The sequence below is a fragment of the Coenobita brevimanus genome, chromosome 40 (genome assembly GCF_032717465.1).
Source record: "Coenobita brevimanus isolate Jiangsu-jjx chromosome 40, ASM3271746v2, whole genome shotgun sequence".
Taxonomy (NCBI): Eukaryota; Metazoa; Arthropoda; class Malacostraca; order Decapoda; family Coenobitidae; genus Coenobita; species Coenobita brevimanus.
The window spans coordinates 57,232,638-57,251,590 of record NC_136993.1 but is presented as its reverse complement, the minus strand read 5'-3'; the positions used below and the strand labels follow the sequence as shown (position 1 = coordinate 57,251,590).

At 40.3% G+C, this 18,953-nt stretch overlaps 1 protein-coding gene across 1 annotated transcript in view; it reads left to right on the top strand.

Moving 5' to 3' along the window:
* Positions 1-18,163, top strand: part of LOC145397130 (glutamate receptor ionotropic, delta-1-like) — a 41,854-nt gene extending 23,691 nt beyond the window's left edge. Inside the window, exons 4-10 of the mRNA XM_080270329.1 lie at positions 1,359-1,524; positions 2,722-2,963; positions 5,488-5,672; positions 7,057-7,293; positions 11,893-12,071; positions 14,017-14,182; positions 18,023-18,163. Of these exons, the coding sequence (XP_080126455.1) occupies positions 1,359-1,524; positions 2,722-2,963; positions 5,488-5,672; positions 7,057-7,293; positions 11,893-12,071; positions 14,017-14,182; positions 18,023-18,163 (1,316 nt within the window). The remainder of the gene's footprint in view (positions 1-1,358; positions 1,525-2,721; positions 2,964-5,487; positions 5,673-7,056; positions 7,294-11,892; positions 12,072-14,016; positions 14,183-18,022) is intronic.
* The last annotated feature ends 790 nt before the right edge of the window (positions 18,164-18,953 follow it).

Below are 18,953 nucleotides of genomic sequence, written 5' to 3'. Positions count from 1 at the left end.
AGGGCGACGTGGAGGCGATTTGTTTGTGGCCACCCCTTACGGGACTGAGACGTTTGGTAATAAATAGAAAGAAGACGGTGCGAGCCTAAAACCGATTTTTTTTTTTTTTTTTCAGCTTGTGCAGAAAATTGAGACATTGGTTTAAGAGTGGTTCCGATGCCATCGAAATTGTGCCACGTTCCCTCCTGTTTTGGTCACTGCGAGGAGGAGAGATCGTGTGACTCTAGTAAAGTGATTATTGTAGCTTCCGTGACAATCAGAGGGATTAAATGCAGTTGTACCAACTAATCATATGCATGAATCTTGTGAAGAAGCAGTATGTCGGGCATGACTTAGCATCCCATTTGACCAAGAAGAGTCAGGTATCAAAGCCATTCTTCTTTAGCTGGTGCTATACATGTGGAATATCTGTAAGTGGTGCTGCTACTTGGTAACTCATTTGCTGGAGACGACTTTAAAACTAGTAAAAGCCAGGCAGCACAATACACACTGCTGTGGCGGATTGCTTGTTGCTTAACGGGACAGTTGAGGCCCTTACCTTGGAATCCACCGTAGCTCAGTTCTCATGTATGCATAAGTATTTAGGATGCTCAAAATTATCTCAATTTGTGGCTAGAGACTGACAGTTTGCCTGATCCCGGATGACAAGCTACCAGAGTTACGTTGTCGCCTATATAATGTTGCGAGTTGAAGCACTTACTGGTAGTTTTGTCAATCTCCTTGAAAGCATGAGTAAAGAAGCACTTCATCGAATGGAAAAAATAAAGGGAAAGAATAAATAACGCGCCGACTCTCCTTTAGGCCTCACTGAGGCTGGAACGAAGTGAAAGCACACCAATTTGGAAAGAAATATAGCAAGGGATTCATATGTGTGTGTGTGTGTGTGTGTGTGTGTGTGTGTGTGTGTGTGTGTGTGTGTGTGTGTAATAAAATCTATCAGCTCATACAAATGTGTGTATACTCATGAGCAGATGTGGTCGGTCAGGGGGTATATGTGTATCAACGGTGTTTGTACTGCAAGGATGGACAGCAAGACGTTTACCTCCTCTTAAAATGGAACTTTGACACCTCCGACACCCAAGAAGCTTATCATCACAAGTCTTTGTTTGGAAATGGTTAGTGTTTTGGTACGTTCTATGCAACATATTTCATGATATTTAGCCTTATTACAGATTCTCTCTCTCTCTCTCTCTCTCTCTCTCTCTCTCTCTCTCTCTCTCTCTCTCTCTCTCTCTCTCAGTTTGATGTTGTATAGTACTCATATTTACCACATTTCCCAGAGCTGTTAATCAGTATATTATGTCTATCCTTCTATATGTGTATGCATGTCTATCTATCATTGTATCTCTTTGCAACAGGGAAGGAACTTAACATGCAGGGCCACGAGCTAACAGTGATGACGGCTCGTTACTTCCCCTACGCCGACTACGAGGTGGTCAGCGACAAACCAATGTCTCCTACGAAGGAAGTGGATTCTCTGGACGCTCGTCTATATAGAATGTTTGCTGAAAAGTTAAAGTTCACGTAAGAATGCCAACAGATCTCTAACTTTGTAAATCGAAGAAAAGAATCATACGGTCTTTCATTCCTGCCTTAAGAGAAGGAATCATACAGTATTAGTTGTTATTTAAGCTGCATGTGTTTCTGAACAGTGCAAATGATTATTAATGCTGATATCCTTTAAAATAACCAGGCACACCATTACTCATTCCACATACTGAGAAAATATATTGGGTATACTTATAATGCCTTGTCTCATTCATGACTGGTGTAGTGGTAATGCTATAGGTGCGTTTAGTACATGACGGTGTGTCTAGTGGAAAATTAGAAAACCATTTTTATTATAATCAGACTTCGCACACATTCTTTCTGATAACAGCCAGTTTCTCTGATCATTCGTCCATCAATTTAATGTATAGATTACTGATCCTGTTAACTAACTTTGTAATAAGATAGTTGAATATTAGACATAAGTTAATGAAATATAGGAATACTGGTTTATGCTTTACATACGTGTGATAGAGAAAGTGCACTGCAGATTTATAGCTGGGAGGTGAAAGAGATTCCCAGGGTGTCAGATGAAGAAGGAAAGGGCAGACTTAAGACGAGAGAGAACGTGTGGAAAAACAGGCTAAATGTTCCTGAGCTATGAATGTGAAGATGTGTACTGCATTCACGGTGATGTTATGTGATCCAAGGCTCATCTTGTCATCAGACCGGTAGGCTGCAGGCTGACGTTGCTCCTCTCTTGCTGTCTACTATCCTCCTTTCAGGGAACAGGGAAGTTGTGGTACGTGCACTGTCAGTTACATCAGTGACAAGGGAAGAAGCCGTCCCTGACCTGCACCACAGCGTTCGTGTATATCTGAAGCACTTAAATCAAGATAGGCAGAACACCATGTGGGAAGTACTTAGAAATTCCGGAGTCAACCCTAGGCACCTAAATGCAACATTTATTGCAAATTATCAGCAACATGTGTTGGGAGACAATTTAATGAGGAATTATTTATAACGAAAAGTTTGAAGCAGGAAATATTGATCTGACTGTCTTTATTGAGTGTATACAGATGAAACAACTCTATTATGCAGAAGGAAAAAAGGGGAGGTGGGTAGAGAACTTGAGCATTTGTCCCTCCCTATGAAAAATGAAACAGACCCCCCTTTTTTGTGGTGCCCAGATTTATTTCCCTTTAAAAACATGCTATTTCTTCCCCACCCTAGATATACCATCTATGAGGAACCGAACCGCGTATGGGGGATGTTATTAGAGAATGGTTCTTTTGATGGTATGATGGGTCGGCTACAGCGAGAGGAGGCAGACTGTACCACCATATCAGCCACATCACCTGAACGTATGATGATGCTAGACTATGTACGGAACTACCCCTCGGACCCAATGACTGTGATCTCACTCAAACCAACTCTTCTCCCACAGAATCTTGCACTAATTAGGCCATTTTCAGGTACTGTGCATTGTGTTCTTTGCATAAGAGCCATATTATATAAGACAGAAAGTATCATATCTTGTTGATCTTTCTTGATTTTAAAACAGTACTTGTTATTGCAGTTTATCTCTTCTTACTTCAGCATTGTAATGTTTTCATTTTCACACCAGTTTCTAAACGAATTCCTTATTGTTAAGAAATTATCGTTCCCTGTCCTTCCATATTTCGTATTGCCTCATTTTTTTTTTTTCATTCCATGAAAAATGTCTCCATATCCCTTATACACATTTCGTATGCTACCTATTCTAGGTAAAAACAATCGGTCCACGCAAAAATGGCTACACTGCTGCTTATCATAAAACATATTACTTGGCTGCTCTTCGGGTTTCCATATGTGAAATGTATGCATTAATGTTCACCACTCTGGCTTCATACAGAAGGGGAAAAAAAAAAAATCGTCTGGTTCTTTCCGACAAGAAAAGTATGTTTTCATGCCTGTTTGTTTTGGTGGGTTTGTTGGTCTGTTAGCAGGATTCCTCAAAAACTAAAAGAGAGATTTGGACCAAATTTGGTGTGTAGATAGCCCATGTCCCGGGTACCAATCGATTAACTTGTGGGATCTATCTGGGTCGTATTACAGATTCTGGATCCGGAAAACCTTTTTTGTGAAACTCAATCAGTGATGGGAAAACCTAACCCTTAATGAAATTACGTTGCCCTTGTCGGTGAGATGCGCTCCATTGAGTGCCCTTCTAATTTTCAAGGTAATAACTCCTGCTTCAATTCTTTCCACAACAAGAGTTATTGGAGACATAAGTCAGGGCAATCCACCTTTTAAGCTTGGAGAGGATCTCTCGAGCCGCCGGGTGAGTCAGTCACACACAGAGGGTTTCCACACGCATGGTGCTTCAATATAGTGAAGCCCTAGTTGGAACTTAGCTGCAGGTTACGAAGGATTTTACATGTAACGTGACTAACACTAGTCATGTCCCATACCATGTTTCACCCTACCTCCCTAATAATTTCAAACGCAGGGTGCTTCACTTGCGAAGACACATATGGTGCTTCACTTTTGTAAATCACCATATGCTTTCGAATCTCCTTAGCGCGCGCGCGCACACACACACACACACACACACACACATATATATATACTATATATATGTATATATATATATATATATATATATATTTATATATATAGATAGATAGATAGATAGATAGATAGATATAGATATGAGTGTGTGTGTGTGTGTGTGTGTGTGTGTGTGTATGTATGTATATTGGCCTCCGCCATGGAGGTTAAGTTTTGCTCCGTTGGTTGGTTTGTCTGTTTGTCTGTCTGTTAACAGGATTACCCAAAAAGTTATAAACGGATTTTAATGAATTTTTGTGGAATTGTGGGCCATGGGCCAAGGAAGAAATAATTAAATTTTGGGGCGGATCCAGATCCTAAATCCATGGAACTGGATCCGGGATTACTCAAAAAGCTATGATCGGATTACAATGAGATTTTAAGGAAGGGTGAACCAACAGCCTAGGAAGAAATGACTTAATTTGGGGACGGATCTGGATCCGAAGTATCCCACACAATATCTCCAAAAGTTCTCCATGAATTTCAATAAAATTTTGAGGAATGGTGGGCTATGGACCAAGAAAGAGTTGAATAAATTTTGGAGTTGATCCGGATCCGGTTTGGGATCCTTTTAAATGGCAGTGACATTTGCAGAGGTATGCGCTCTCTGAGAGCTTACTAGTTACTTGTAACACTAATCTTTGACTTTATCCGTCCAAAGCTTAGTCATGTGTTACACGGCGGGCGGTATTCTTTCATTATAAATAATTTGCTGTAGTTCCATCCAGAATTTTACTGCTATGATGCCAGGAAGAAGAGAAGCAGAAAGACAAACAAACCGAACCATAAACATAACCTTCAGCGTAAAGGTAACAAGAGATATCAGCTGTAATGAGTTGTTCCTTTATGTTGTCTAGTAACTCTGCCTAAACCGTGTGATACGGTAACATGGCCAAAATAGTTAGCAATACTGACGCAGGCTGAAGGACATATAATCCCTCTTCTTAACTGCAGTTCGATAACTGAACCAATTATGTTGTGAACTGGCAAAAAAGAATGGAGAATGGCACCAAAAATGAAGTGTTTGGAGGAAAGAAATGAAACACAGAAGCTGAACAAACAGGATACCACTGTGAATCTAATGTTTTATTTACTTATTTTACCAGAACGCTATATTCCTCAGGAACTATACTATGCATATCTAAACAAAAATGCATTAGGCATCCAAGTACTTATAATAAATGAGATAAGTAACGAATCAAATGACACACTGTTTGGTATACTGTACTCTAATTCAGTCAACAAATTAAAAGAATGATTGGCTTGACAGCCGCATTGTACCACACACACACACACACACACACACACACACACACACACACGCATGCACGCACGCACGCACGCGCACACGGCCAGAATTATAGTGTAGTACTGTAGATACTTTTCCAGAAACACTAATACTTTCAGGTGAGGTGTGGCTCGGCGTGCTGATAAGTGTAATTGTATGGGGAGGAGTATTCTGGGTGCTGCAGCGGGCGTGGGTGTGGGTGGCAGGGGGGCCAGACGTCCACCTCACCACTGCTATGTTGTATAGCTGGAGCTCCCTTCTTGAGCACCCTCCCACTGATCCTTCCATCAACATCTCTGGGCAGGTGTTGATATCGTTTTGTGTGTGTGTGTGTGTGTGTGTGTGTGTGTGTGTGTGTGTGTGTGTGTGTGTGTGTGTGTGAGTGTGTGTGTGTGTGTGTGTGTTTCGGTGTATGATAGCGTGAATATTGTGTGATTTGATAAGTGCACGTGTACTTAGAGAGAGAGAGAGAGAGAGAGAGAGACGAAGCAAAGGGAATGTTGTATTATTCATGGCGCATGTGACAAGAAGTGTTAGTAGAGTTCCCTTGAGGAAGCATGGCCATGTACAGAGGCCAGAGAATAAGAGGCTTACAGTACTAGAAGAGGGAATGAGAGTGAAGTGGAGTGATGGAAGGGGAGATGGAGGATGAGATGGTGGGATGGGGTACAGAGATACATGTAAGTCAGAGGAGTGGGAGGGTAATGGCTGAGAACAGAGTGATGTGGATGGGGGGTTGATTGTGGTCAGCCTTTAACCAATAGCGTTCTTGGAAAAAAAAAAGAAAAAAAGATGACCCTCTACGCCAGCCAATGGGGTTAATACATCAGTATAAGATCCCTGGCACTAATAAAAGTAATCCAGAAAGTTGGTTGAATCAAGTATGATTGGTGCCACTCTACCTTTGAAATCTTTGAGGTTGCTGAGAGAGCAGAGTGGGTGTGAGCTTGTGAACAGATTTTAAATTACTTTTTCTGGCTAAATAGGCTTAATGCATCAACATAAGATCCCTGGCACACATAAAAGTAATCATCAATGCCAGAAAGTTGGTTGAATCGAGTCAGGCTGGTGCCACACAACCTCTGATATCTTCAAGGTTACTTAGAGAGCAGAGTGGCTGTAAGTTGGGAACGGATTTTGGATTTTTTTGTGCCTAGATGGGCTTAATACATCAACATAAGATCCTGGCATTAGTAAAAGTAATCACCAAAGACAGAAAGCTGGTTGAATCAAGCCATGCTGGTGTCACTCGACATCTGAAGTCTTCAAGGTTACTGAGGGTGAAGAGCCACTGTGAGCCTGTGACGATTGTCACTCACCTCCCGTGCTCCTAAATCAGTGTTGTAAATGTTGCAGAGAAATGTCAGAGGTTAGCGAGATATGTTATTACCTTCTATTTTACTTTGGTTGCTTCCAATGACTTCTCAATTCTGCAGGACGTGTACCTATGTCACTGGCGTTTTAGAGGGGGACGTAGATCTCCGTCACTGGCGTTTTAGAAGGGGACATAGATCTACGTCGTGGCTTTCTAGAGGGGGATGTAGATCTATGTCGCTAGCTTGGTATGGGTTAAGGAATTAAAAGGCTTATCTTTAAGTAGTTAGTGCATCATTGTAAATTTGTATAAGAAATGATGATACCATAAGGTATAGAACTAATAAGTAACCAATTTGCTGTATTTTAAATAGATGTTGGTGGGTTTGTGGCTGCTGTTCACTGTTATAATCCACACGGGGTATGAGTCCTCCCTTGTCGCCCATCTTACGGTCCAGGGAAAAACTAAACCCATGGAGACAATGGAGGAGTTGGTTCAAGCGCCTGGCTGGGGTTGGGGCATTGAACCTTGGATGTTAACCGGGGTACCTCTTGAATACTTTGCTCAACACACTGATCCTGTTGTGATGACAATATACCAGAAAATGGAGGTAAGAATTTAGCCTTAACCCCTACACCGCGGGCTTGTTTACCAATTACTTGCGTGTGCCGCGGGTTTATTTGGGCTCCGACAGACTTTCAAAAAATATTTGCCAAAAATCAGTTATTAGTCCTAGAATAATAAAATTACATATGCTTATGGCACATACCTTCAGCTTTCTCCTGGAATGATTGCTGAGCCTTCGTCGGTTACCGTAGGACTTGTGGAGACCTCTTAAGTAGGGTAACGAAGTCTCCACTTTACACTTCCCGACAACCCGTAATATGATTACCACAGCCAGATACAAACACTATAAACACTATTCTACAATTTTCAAGTAGTTTGGGATCCATACTCAAAAAAAAAAAACACTGTGAAAGCAATGGAAATTACGAGCGCGTCTGATCGTCGCACTGGCACTAGTTCGCTCATGGTAGTCTGTCATTTATTATTCATAAAACCCCTCACACTTTATATTTCTATTACTATATAACACTTATATATATCTACAGTCTTTATCCATAAGTTTCCTTCAGTAGTATTAGTTTATTGTCACTGTAGGGATTCAATTTCTTTCAGTAAAATACGTAGCATTCACTTTCTCGTCCTGTATACTGGCATTGAGAGTGAATGTCACTTTCATCTTCACTCTCATAACTCATAGCATTCAGACATGCTAGAGTGAAACTTTCACTTTCATTACTCCTAGGGTATATACTCGTATTCTTATAATACTACTCATTTACATTTCTATTTACGTTCTCTATTTTATTTACGTTATTTACATTTCTATTTTATTTACAGTGTTATGCACTGTCACTTGAAATAACTTATAAAACTGTTTTCCATTGTTCACGTATATTTACATTCATTACTTTCACTTGCTGTTTACACATTATTTACACATTATTTACAATTCCTCTTGCACTGTTTTACTCAATAGAAAGATCGTAGTCACTCTTTTATCAATTGTCAGCCCTTTACCTCTTTCCACACGAGGTTTAGTAGGGGGTAAAGGTCACAGAGCCATTTGCATGGGGGTGAAAAAAGGCCTTGAAGTCAGCAAGATGAAATATACGTCCTCTCACTTCGGAAGATGAGACTACACTGATAACGCAGGGGCCAGGCCAGCTAGCCTAGAGGCCTGCTTTAGGGGTTATTCAGAGTTACCAATATTACTTCTTGAAACAGCTAAGTCTAGCACTGATATGATTGGCAGGAAATCTAGACAATACATTATAAATTTGGTAGTTCCAGGTGAATGTAAATATCATTTAGGGTTCTCCCTTCCCTCCCTACATGTATATTTATTACGAAAATAGATTATACGGCATATTTCAAGGGGAAAAAAACAGCGAACATTAGCGAACGAGTGCACGTGACGTGTTGTCAGGTGATAATTAGCCAATTCCAGGTGTATGGCACTCTCACTTACCTGATTTCTTTCTTGTATATATTATTTGGTATAAGAATACGACATAGGGCTTATTTCAATGGATGAAATCAGTGAAAAATTCCAGGGAAGATTTACTTAGCGTAGCATGGCCGGGCAGGCGAGAGGATAGGGTAATGGAGGGGGGGTAGGGAGGGGAGTCAAGAACGGGGAGAAATGGCTAAATTGTCAACAATGGATGGGAGTACAGATGAGATTAGGAGTGCTGACTAGTGTTGGACATTGTCAGTACTGATAGATGATACAAGCCCCCACTTGAAAGCCCGGGTGAATTCAAAATAACACAGAATCACAAAAGCGATGCCCCGCGGTATGATCCCTTGCTCCCAAGCGTCACGAAAGTGACAACCCGCGGTTAAGGGGTTAAAATGTTATCGTATATACCCTTGCATTGTAATTATTTCATTCCTTTCATAATTTGCTACACTTAATTTATAAAATCATACTTAAGACCGTGATATAGAACACACAAAAACATTAAATCGCAGTGGACAAAAAACAATCTGCTATTATTGAAATTTACATCCTCTGAGGAGTGACTTCCAAATTGTAACTACAGATATGAAGCAAATGTAAATGTGCAATGTAAATTTTGTGTCAGGAGTTGAGCTCATTTTTTCTCTTTGTTCGTTTTGGTCTAATTTATAAATTTATGCACTTCAAAGTGAGCGATGTGTTTTAAAAAATCCTTCAAGTCACTAACCTCAAACATTTTTAATTTTTAATTTAAGGCGTCCTCGGCCATCACACAATGACGGAGCAGCAGAAATAGAGCAGTATTATCCAGGAACACGCAATGCATTTGTTTTTCTTCTTGGGGGGCAGGGGTCTCCAGGTCCATTTGATGTGAATTTAGTGGACCGCAAGTTGAAGCTACCCTTCTCTTGAGGCCTTTCATCCTCCTTTTGTGGACAAAGAGGGAGATGCGGTTTATTCGTATAACCGGGCCGAGTATATTGCCATCTCGTGAAGGCATCCTTCTCCTGCACCATGCGTAATAGCGGCTACTTATTATGCGTATGAATCCCGTTATTACATATGTAAGTGTGCTGAGTTTAGTATAGCCTATTTCGTACAACTTCCATGCTTCTGAGTTTTACAATGCCATAGTAGCATAGTGTGTGAATATGTGTGTGGTCGATCAGTTTTCCTTAGTCTTATGCTATGGAGCAAATCTACAACTCTGCAAGTTTTCCTGCAGCTGTCAAAAGTGGATCTGTATCTGTTGCCTTTATCACATATACGCTGCATTTCAGTATTTCTGACATGATCTTTGCTTCAGTTTTACAGTAACAGTATGTCTCTCTAAGCAGAGTAATAGATCCAGCCCTGCTCATGGAAGGAAAGAAGGAATCAGAAGCCAGATCACTGAATTACTCTGAAAAGGGACTGCTTATTATGTTTTTTTTCTTTTACCCTCCACCTAACTAAGTCAGAGGAGAGTATTATTATGACTGGGAACAACAATAATCGGTGGGATAGAGATTTCGTTTCCGGGTCATAATTCAAATAATATTCACTATAGAGTCATGAAATTTCACATAGTCATGTGTCTTATAGTAAGCTGCTGCCTTTTGATAGGTAGAATATTGCGTCTTCAGTGGTTTTTATGAAAATAATGAAAACGTAAAAAAAAAAATAAGATTGCAGTGTGACCTGTGCCAGAAATCTGAAGGGATCAATGCATTTTTCTATTAAAACTTTGCAACTATTAAACCTACGAGTTACAAATTGTTCATGATAAATGACTATATGAATACCTAATCATGTATGAAGTTTCATGACTCTTCCTATTATGTAATTATAAAAAATTGAAGGCTAAATGAAAAAAATGCACGATTCATAATTTCATCATATTTACTTATAACTTCATTATTACCATGAATAAACTACTGAAGTGTCTAAGTTTTAATGTCTCTGTATTATACAAGGGGGGGGGGTGAGCGCCGTTATGCTCTTGGTTAGGTGTGCAGGGAATTCGGGGGTATGTGCTTGGTCAGATGGAAGGTTCCAACAGAGTATCATTGCCTATGTTTTTATCATGCTGCTTCTCCATTTAGCTGAGCCAAACAGAACATACTGTATATATATATATATATATATATATATAGATAGATAGATAGATAGATAGATAGATAGAGAGAGAGAGAGAGAGAGAGAGAGAGAGAGAGATGGATGGATAGGTAGATAGATAGATAGACAGATAGATAAAGATGGGGGAGCCGGTGGCTCAATCGGTAGAGAGGTGGCCTGCGGTCCTACCGGACCCAGGTTCAAATCCCCGTTGGGGCAGGGAACATTTTATGGATTTGAATTTCATGTAAAGCAGACTTTACCGATCTACAGAAGACCCGCCGACATTTCGTTAAAATACCCCCGCTAATACCAATACACCAGTCCTGTATGAGACAACCCTAGCATGTATTCAATATGGACGGTGGGTGTTAGCGCCAAAGTGGTGACACGTAGAGGTGTATGATAAGTAGGAGGACTACTGGGCCTTGAGAGCAGGCTGTGAAGCCTTTGCCCAGAGTCGAGCACAAAATATATATATATATACAGATATATATGTTGCCGCGCATACTCACAAAACATACACTCAGTACTTAATATTTGCTGCTAGTATTCTTTTTTTCAAAAATCTGCTTTTTAAAACTAGATCAAAACTTTATTAAACTGATAATTACAGAGATTTGTTTTGGATTTAATTACTTAACTGGGAAACATTCCAAAAGTATCCCTCAAATATGATGCCGAGTTCGTTTTCTTAGTAGCCTTTACACATTTTTTCTCACTGCTTTTGGTATTGAATGTTTCTATATATATCATCAGTGCCTTAAGTAATGATAATATATAAAAAATATATATTAGTTGTAATGAAAGACCATTGGTTACAAATGATTATAAACAGGGTATTATTCATGTTATTAGTCTAATGTAATCCATGTCTCTCTATCTGTCTATCTCTCAATTTATCTATATACTTCAACAAATCTGTGACTTGGATATACTGTATATTGGTAATGCAAAGGCTAAGAAACCAGTGTAAGGTACAGATTCCTAAGAAGTTTTGCAAAAGGACATCTAACTGCAATGCAGATGATTTCGCAAATTACATCGAAATTCAGCAATATACAGTGGATTTCTCTCCCTCAGCGCACCGTAATTGACGTTGCTATGAAGAAAATTCTAAGAGGTAAGTTTTCGTTACTTGCCCTGGAGAATTATGTCACCATTGCTGTCAAGTCTCGCTTCACTGACGCCAGAGGTCGCACACCTTATTTCATCGGCAAGAAGAGGTTCACCATCTTGCTTGCATACGGCTGGTTCTTAAGGTTGGTGCATTCATTTGAGTTGTCTCTCTGTTACCTTGTTTTAGTGCAGCATAAAAGATTTTCATTCTCTCTTCTTTCTCTTCCCAGCAAGAAACAGATGTAATTTCGGCATCAAGAGTCCTGTCACCTCTCCTGCTTCTTTTACCATGGTCTATGAAAATTAGTATGGTGAATCCGCAGTACCTGACAGTGAATTATCAGTGTGTGTGTTGCTATGGATTCAACATATTAATTGCCAAAGCCTGAGGAGAGAAGACGAAGAGAGGCGAGAGAACATTTGATATCCGAGTGCAGTCCTCAGTCGGGCTGAAAAGTTTTGTTGAAATGTAGAGAAGGTACAGTAACGGTCAAATTTTGCATGTCAGAGGGTCAATGACGTTTGAGTAATTCATCTCAGTTACCACAGATTGTATTTATCATAGTTGTTGCCAAGTGTTTCTAAAAATGTGTTCGATCGTGGGGATTTTAAGAGGAGAGAATGTTCAAGTTGGTCTTGTCGTGGAAGGCAGGAGAAAGATAAAGATGAGTCTGGGGTCTGACTGCAGTTTTATTCTCCCGAGGAAGTTATCTTCACAAGAGCAGTACTAAGGCGAGAGCAGTTTATGCCAGCTAACTCGTGCCCTCTGCTCCTGCCTCATCCACAGTGCCTCTTCTCTCACTTAACCCCTTCTGCCATGTCTCTTCAATTTCCCCTGCATATGACTGGTTGGGTCATGAGTGAGGGCACGTGTGGAGGATCTTTCCACAACTGTGGAGTTTCCCATCCGGTGCCATAGTGTGCTCTGTGCGAAATTTCCTAGCTAGAATGTGCATTGCTGTTTCCAACAGATCTCTCGAGCTTAGGCACAACTTTCTTGAAACTACTAAATTACATATTAATAGTAAAAATGTCACTAGCTATTATGTAGTGTGTTATAATAATTTAGTGTCCTGACATGTGTGTCTCCGATTATACCTGCATCTGGTACATATATTGCCCTTGCTTACTGTACTTCCATCTGACACAAACTATTGACCCCGAAGGTAAACCAGTCCAAAAAGTATCGTGCCAATTCAAGCACCTGGCATTTTGAAAAGTGGACGAAGCGTTGTATTACGTGACCTACTGTCTGATGGTGCTACAGATACTTTACTTGATATTTATTATTACTCAAAAATTCATTAAGCAACATATTAATGGTTGTAGCAACGTAATAGATCCATCCGTGTCTCACGAATGTGTTCATTTCCACAACCATGGAACCTTAGTGACGCGGTCTTTTGTGAGGGGTGTAATTCTTTAATTGGAAGCGGAATTTTTTAACTCCTTAACTACGATGACACCTAATGTACTTTAATGCTGCAACCACTGGGCGATTTTATTGAGCTTAAGAGAACACTTTACCAGTGGTGGGGTTAACTGTGGTTGTATTTCACCCTCCCAATTCGGAGAGAGATAGAGAGAGAGAGAGAGAGAGAGAGAGAGACAGAAACGTCATCAATAAAATCTACCCAAGATAACAGTTAATAGGGCTGAAGAGTTTCAGAACACTGGAAGTGTTCTGGTGAATATGACAGTCGGGATGCAGAAATAATAATAATAATAATAATAATAATAATAATAATAATAATAATAACAATACTAATACTAACACTACTACTACTACTACTACTACCACCACTACTACTACTAATAATAATGATAATGATAATAATAATAATAATAATAATAGTAATTACATTATTTTCGATGATGAGAGTTAATGTTGCTAAGGGAATGTCTGATGCTTCTGATTCATGCTGCCATTATTAATTTATTTAATCAAGTCAATCGAGAAATGAAATCCATTAGCATCTCTCTCTCTCTCTCTCTCTCTCTCTCTCTCTCTCTCTCTGAGAAAACTCTGAGGTGTTTAATAGCTACCAAAAGAATAAACACTCACAATTTTACGTAAATATTTCCCAGGCGAGGAGCCCCATTTTACCAGCACTTTCGTCAGTACATCCGCTACGTAGAGGACTCAGGTCTCATAGAGTACTGGACACATTACTTGATTGAACAACGAGTAAGGGAGGTGAGGGCGAAGGCCAGGCCAGAGGACTACGATGCTGAGCTCTCCGTCAGTAGTGAGGTACGACGGGAAAGAGCTTAGGATATTTGTTTAAGTCATTTCTTTCCCTTACTTATGTGGTGTGAGGTAAGAAAACTGGGCTGGGATTCTGGCGTGTACTTACGATCGAGCAACTGTTGTAACTGTGACTCACTGTTTAGAAAGAAGAAGGGAAATGCACATTTTTCCATTATTTTTCTCAGTCTATCTATCTATTGTCTGTCTGTCTGTCTGTATGCATGTATGTGTGTGTGTATGTGTGTGTGTGTGTGTGTGTATATATAGATAGATAGATAGATAGATAGATAGATAGTCAGATAGATAGATCCAGCTTTCCATCCCTCTGTGTATCTATCTGTCTGTGTGTCTGTCCACCAGGAAACCATTTACTACACCGGGTGGTAACCATCTAACCAAATTATGGTGCCTGGTGATTTAATGGGTAATTAAGGTTCTCCAATCGGATTGAGCCTGGGCAGTTTTATATCCAAGGGGTGGTTGAGGTTTATTGCTCACGTAATGCCATTCAGGGATGAGTGTGGCTGGTCACCCTCATCTTAAATGTCAGGACCAATTTGCCTGGCCCAGGGTTCCTACGCTCTTCATGGAGCAACACAGGATTATATGATGATGATGATGATGATGACGATGATGATGATGATTATTGTACATTTTACTACAATAGTCTCTGTTTTCCTTTCTTCCATTACTATAGAATTTGCACGTCAATGTTCCGTTTCACTTTTTTCCTGACAGGTTCGGCTGGAAGGAATGGTGGTTGGGGGAGACTCTTCATTGTTATCTCTCTCTAATTCTAGGAGCATAGTCACATTCTTATAGGAGCTGCGGAGCATGGGCCATCCGGTATACTAAGTTGTCCTCTCATATGCTCTTATATTCCCTGGACATCCACATTACCTCTGGTTGGAACTCACTGCGAGCCACAATCGATAGGTCCTTAAACATGTATAGTACTGTACTCTCAAAATCTGCTATGTATGCACAATCCGATGCCGGAGAGAAACTCCTTCACTTGATACCACCGGTATAACCCAACCGCTCTGCTGCCCGGATGTATAAATGTCCCTCATTTCTCTCCCCGTCCATCAAAAGAAAGATTTTTATTGTCCAGTTTTATTAACTATGCAGGTTTGCAGAGAGCAACATCTACATAGGCTACTGTTTGTCCGCCATACTTGTATATGCATTTTCAAACAAATAAACTTGATAATTCTCAACAGCTCTCATTGCGTCACTCCAAGATCACCATGATGTACACAATAACTGTTCATACATAATCTTTGCTTTAGCTAATGCAGTACTTCTATTACTTCCAGGAGGAGAGGACAAATATTCCACTCGGGCTGAACCACATGCAAGGCGCCTTTTACATACTATTTCTGGGCCTCGCTATGTCTGCACTTATTCTGCTGGCGGAGATCGTTCACTCCCGATCATCAAGTGTCACTCATGCAACTTGAATTTCCCAGTTTCTCTTGGATTTATTTGCAGCGACTATTCGAACACTCTGCATACATGACCTAATTAAAAACTGGTTTTTGCTTTGTTTTCATTACTTTTCCCCTTGGCAGGTTTGTTAGCATTCCTATTCTGTGATTCACTCTCTGCTGGACGTCAGCTGTAATAAAACAACACAAAGGCCGCAACAATAATAAAATTAGGCTGCTGTGACTCACTCTTAGCTTAATTTAACTGGAACAGAATACTACTCTTGTCTTAAACTAGACTCTGACAAAGAATCATCCTAGCCATGCGTCTGTCTGTGTGTGTACTGAAGCCGAAAATGGAAGAAGGATTGTGATGAAACTTAGCAGGATGGTTGCAACTGGATCAAAGATGGGCCCAATCAATTTCATGTCAACTGAAATTTTCTAGAGGGTATCTTTTGCCCTTAACAATTGTCTCCATTGGACTTCTATTACCCGCAATGCATCGAGTGGAGGTTGTTTGGGTGTTAATGCAGCTATTTGTTGATTTCTAGCGGCGTGAGGCCCGGTTAAAAAGGGTCCACATTTTTCATAGTCAACTGTCCAGAAACCATGTTTTCCTCAGCATAGTATATATCACTGGAATCGATAAACATTTCTGAGAGTCATGGTGCCAAAACTATTGCAAACAATTGCAGAGTTTTTGAGCCAGGTGTGTGTAATTTAAACATCTGGTAGGCGCAGAGAAAACATGAGTAGCAGAAAATTGGTCATTTTCAACACGCAAAATGGACACTTGAAATTTAAATAACAGTATAATGTGGCACCGCTGGCACCAGTACTATGTTGCGATTCAACCATTCTGTTGCAATTGTGATATCACTGAAACTGAACCTGTTTAGCTGCAAACAACTGAGACTTTAGGGTGAAGCCAGCGAGCCCTCAGCGCTTGTAGAATACAGTAGGCTACTAGAATTGTCTCGATCACGAGAGGATGAAGAGTTTACCTCAGACTTTGGCACCGAAACAGTACTTCGAAAAATTGTTTTTATTTCTTAACATACAGTATTGCTGTATTCTTATACTGGTGGCTGATTAGTAATTTCATAAACTGACCAAACTATAGCTGCAATCCTCACTCCAACAAGCTGAACCGTGCCAGCAACACACGAGAATTGAGATGTGTAATATATAAACTATCCCGTATACAAGTATTATTTATTGCATGCACTATAAACATTAATATTTACCTTTTATTAGGATGACGTCTTACAAGAAATATTCAGGTATAGTCAGCCAAAAAAGCCGTGTCTTCGTATCGCACCCCGTAAATACGCAAACAGATAACTCGAAGCAACAGCGATAGCTTCACAGTGTCTGGCAACTGTGTCAGACCGACGGTGGTGGGGGTGAGTGGTTTGGGGTGGAGGTGGGGTAGTGGAGGATGTGTGTGCTGTAGTTATTGTTGGCAGTGTAGTCTAGCAATACACCGCTGAGTAAAGATGCTATACTTTTTTTAAAGAGACAATGATTAGAGGAAGGAAAAACAAAACAAATAAAAAAACACAAGTCGATGTGCCGAAAGGCATCCTCCATTCATAAATTATTTATAATAGCTGGATAAAAAAAAAAGTGGATGAAATGTTTGTGGGAAGGAACTCCTAAGAAATGAATTCCAGAGAGTAGTAGTTCTTGGGATAAATGAATTTTGATAAGCAAAGGTTCTGCATTGCGGGGGAGAGAGTGTGAGTTCATGGGCACTCCCAGCTGCCCGAGTATTTCTGGAGAAAATGTGAAGGGGAGGCTCAACTGAAGCAAGTTCGTCAGAACACTTACGGTAAAAATATCGGTAAGGTAATGCCAAAGAAGCATCATCTCTACGTACTGATAATGGAGGAAGGTCCTGCATAATGGCAGGATTATTGATTAATCTAATGGCTTTATTTTGAATTTTGTACAACTGCCTCAGTGCAACCGCTCCACATCCACTCCATAGTGGAGAACAGTATTCGATCTGAGAACGCACATGACTTTTGTATATTGTGGCCAACTGCCCGTCAGTGAAGAATTCACTAACTCTGTACAGAAGTCCACATTTTTTAGAAGCATTTTTAGCAAAGGATTTAACATAAGCTGTATAGCTTAGGTTGGTGTTTAGTGTGTCACCTAATATATCAATTGTAGTGGATATGGGAATATTGACATCAGTTAAAATTATGTGAGAGTCTGAGAGATTTTTCCTGCTGGAGAAATTAATGTATTTAGTTTTCTGAGCATTGAATGAGACCAGATTTGCTTGTCCCCATTGATTAATTTTAGAAAGGTCCTGGTTCAGAGAAACTGCTGTGTTGATTTGGAAATTTATATCAGATTGTGTAAAGGAGGTTGATGATGAAGTCCCCCCATATTGCAGAAGAAATTTTACTGCACTGACGAGCAATTTGGGGGCACCGCAACACTGAAGGTGGCACAGTGGTTTGATGACGACTGGGAGGGCCCTGTGCAGACGACCCTGCCCAGCCGGTGGTGGTCCTCCGAGAAACCATCAGACTAATTCCCAGTATAGCAGCAGCCATGGTTCTTTTTATGGGGGGGGGGGGAGCAGGGATGTGTTGTGGAATGTGTATGATATGACTGGCAAGATCGGTGTTTTATGGAGAGGGGATAGCTGATTTAAGGCAATGTGATATAATTTGGATGTATGTGTTGTGTAAGGAGGGCAGCCTGATGCCCTCTGATGTGTGAGGCAGAAAGATGTGTAACCAGCTACCAAGGCTGAGGAGAGAAATTGGAATCCAGGCTATTTCTTGAGACTCCCGTTATCTTATCAGTAGTACTACCCTGGGCGGGGCGCGAAATTTTTTTTCCTGCCCAGTTCCGTCACTTTGCACATATGGCAACGTTGCCCTGTGTTTAGTTTGGCAACGCCGCGCAGCAGTGAACTTGCAGGGGCGATTGCTTGCCTATGGTAGATGGGTCAGTTGCACAGACTGTCTGAGATTATTCACGAACAACAAAGTAGACCCTTAATATGACAACAATAATTGCTTATTTTCCAATCATTATTTTACATTCACTCCCTCACTGAAGATCAGCAAATGTGTTCCCAGCCCAATGCTATTACCAAATAGAATATAATAAGTGAGTTTATTTTTTTTAATTCCTTGTTTCTCTTGATTTACTTATTTTGCACACAATGGTCTATAATGTCTCATGTCTGACCCAATGCCTGTCATCAGCACATGGGAAATAGCATATGGTGCCTGGTGCTGTGTAATATTTAATAAAGATTATACCGTAACAAATAAAGCTTTGCATTTCATCAAATACAAAAACCCTTCAAG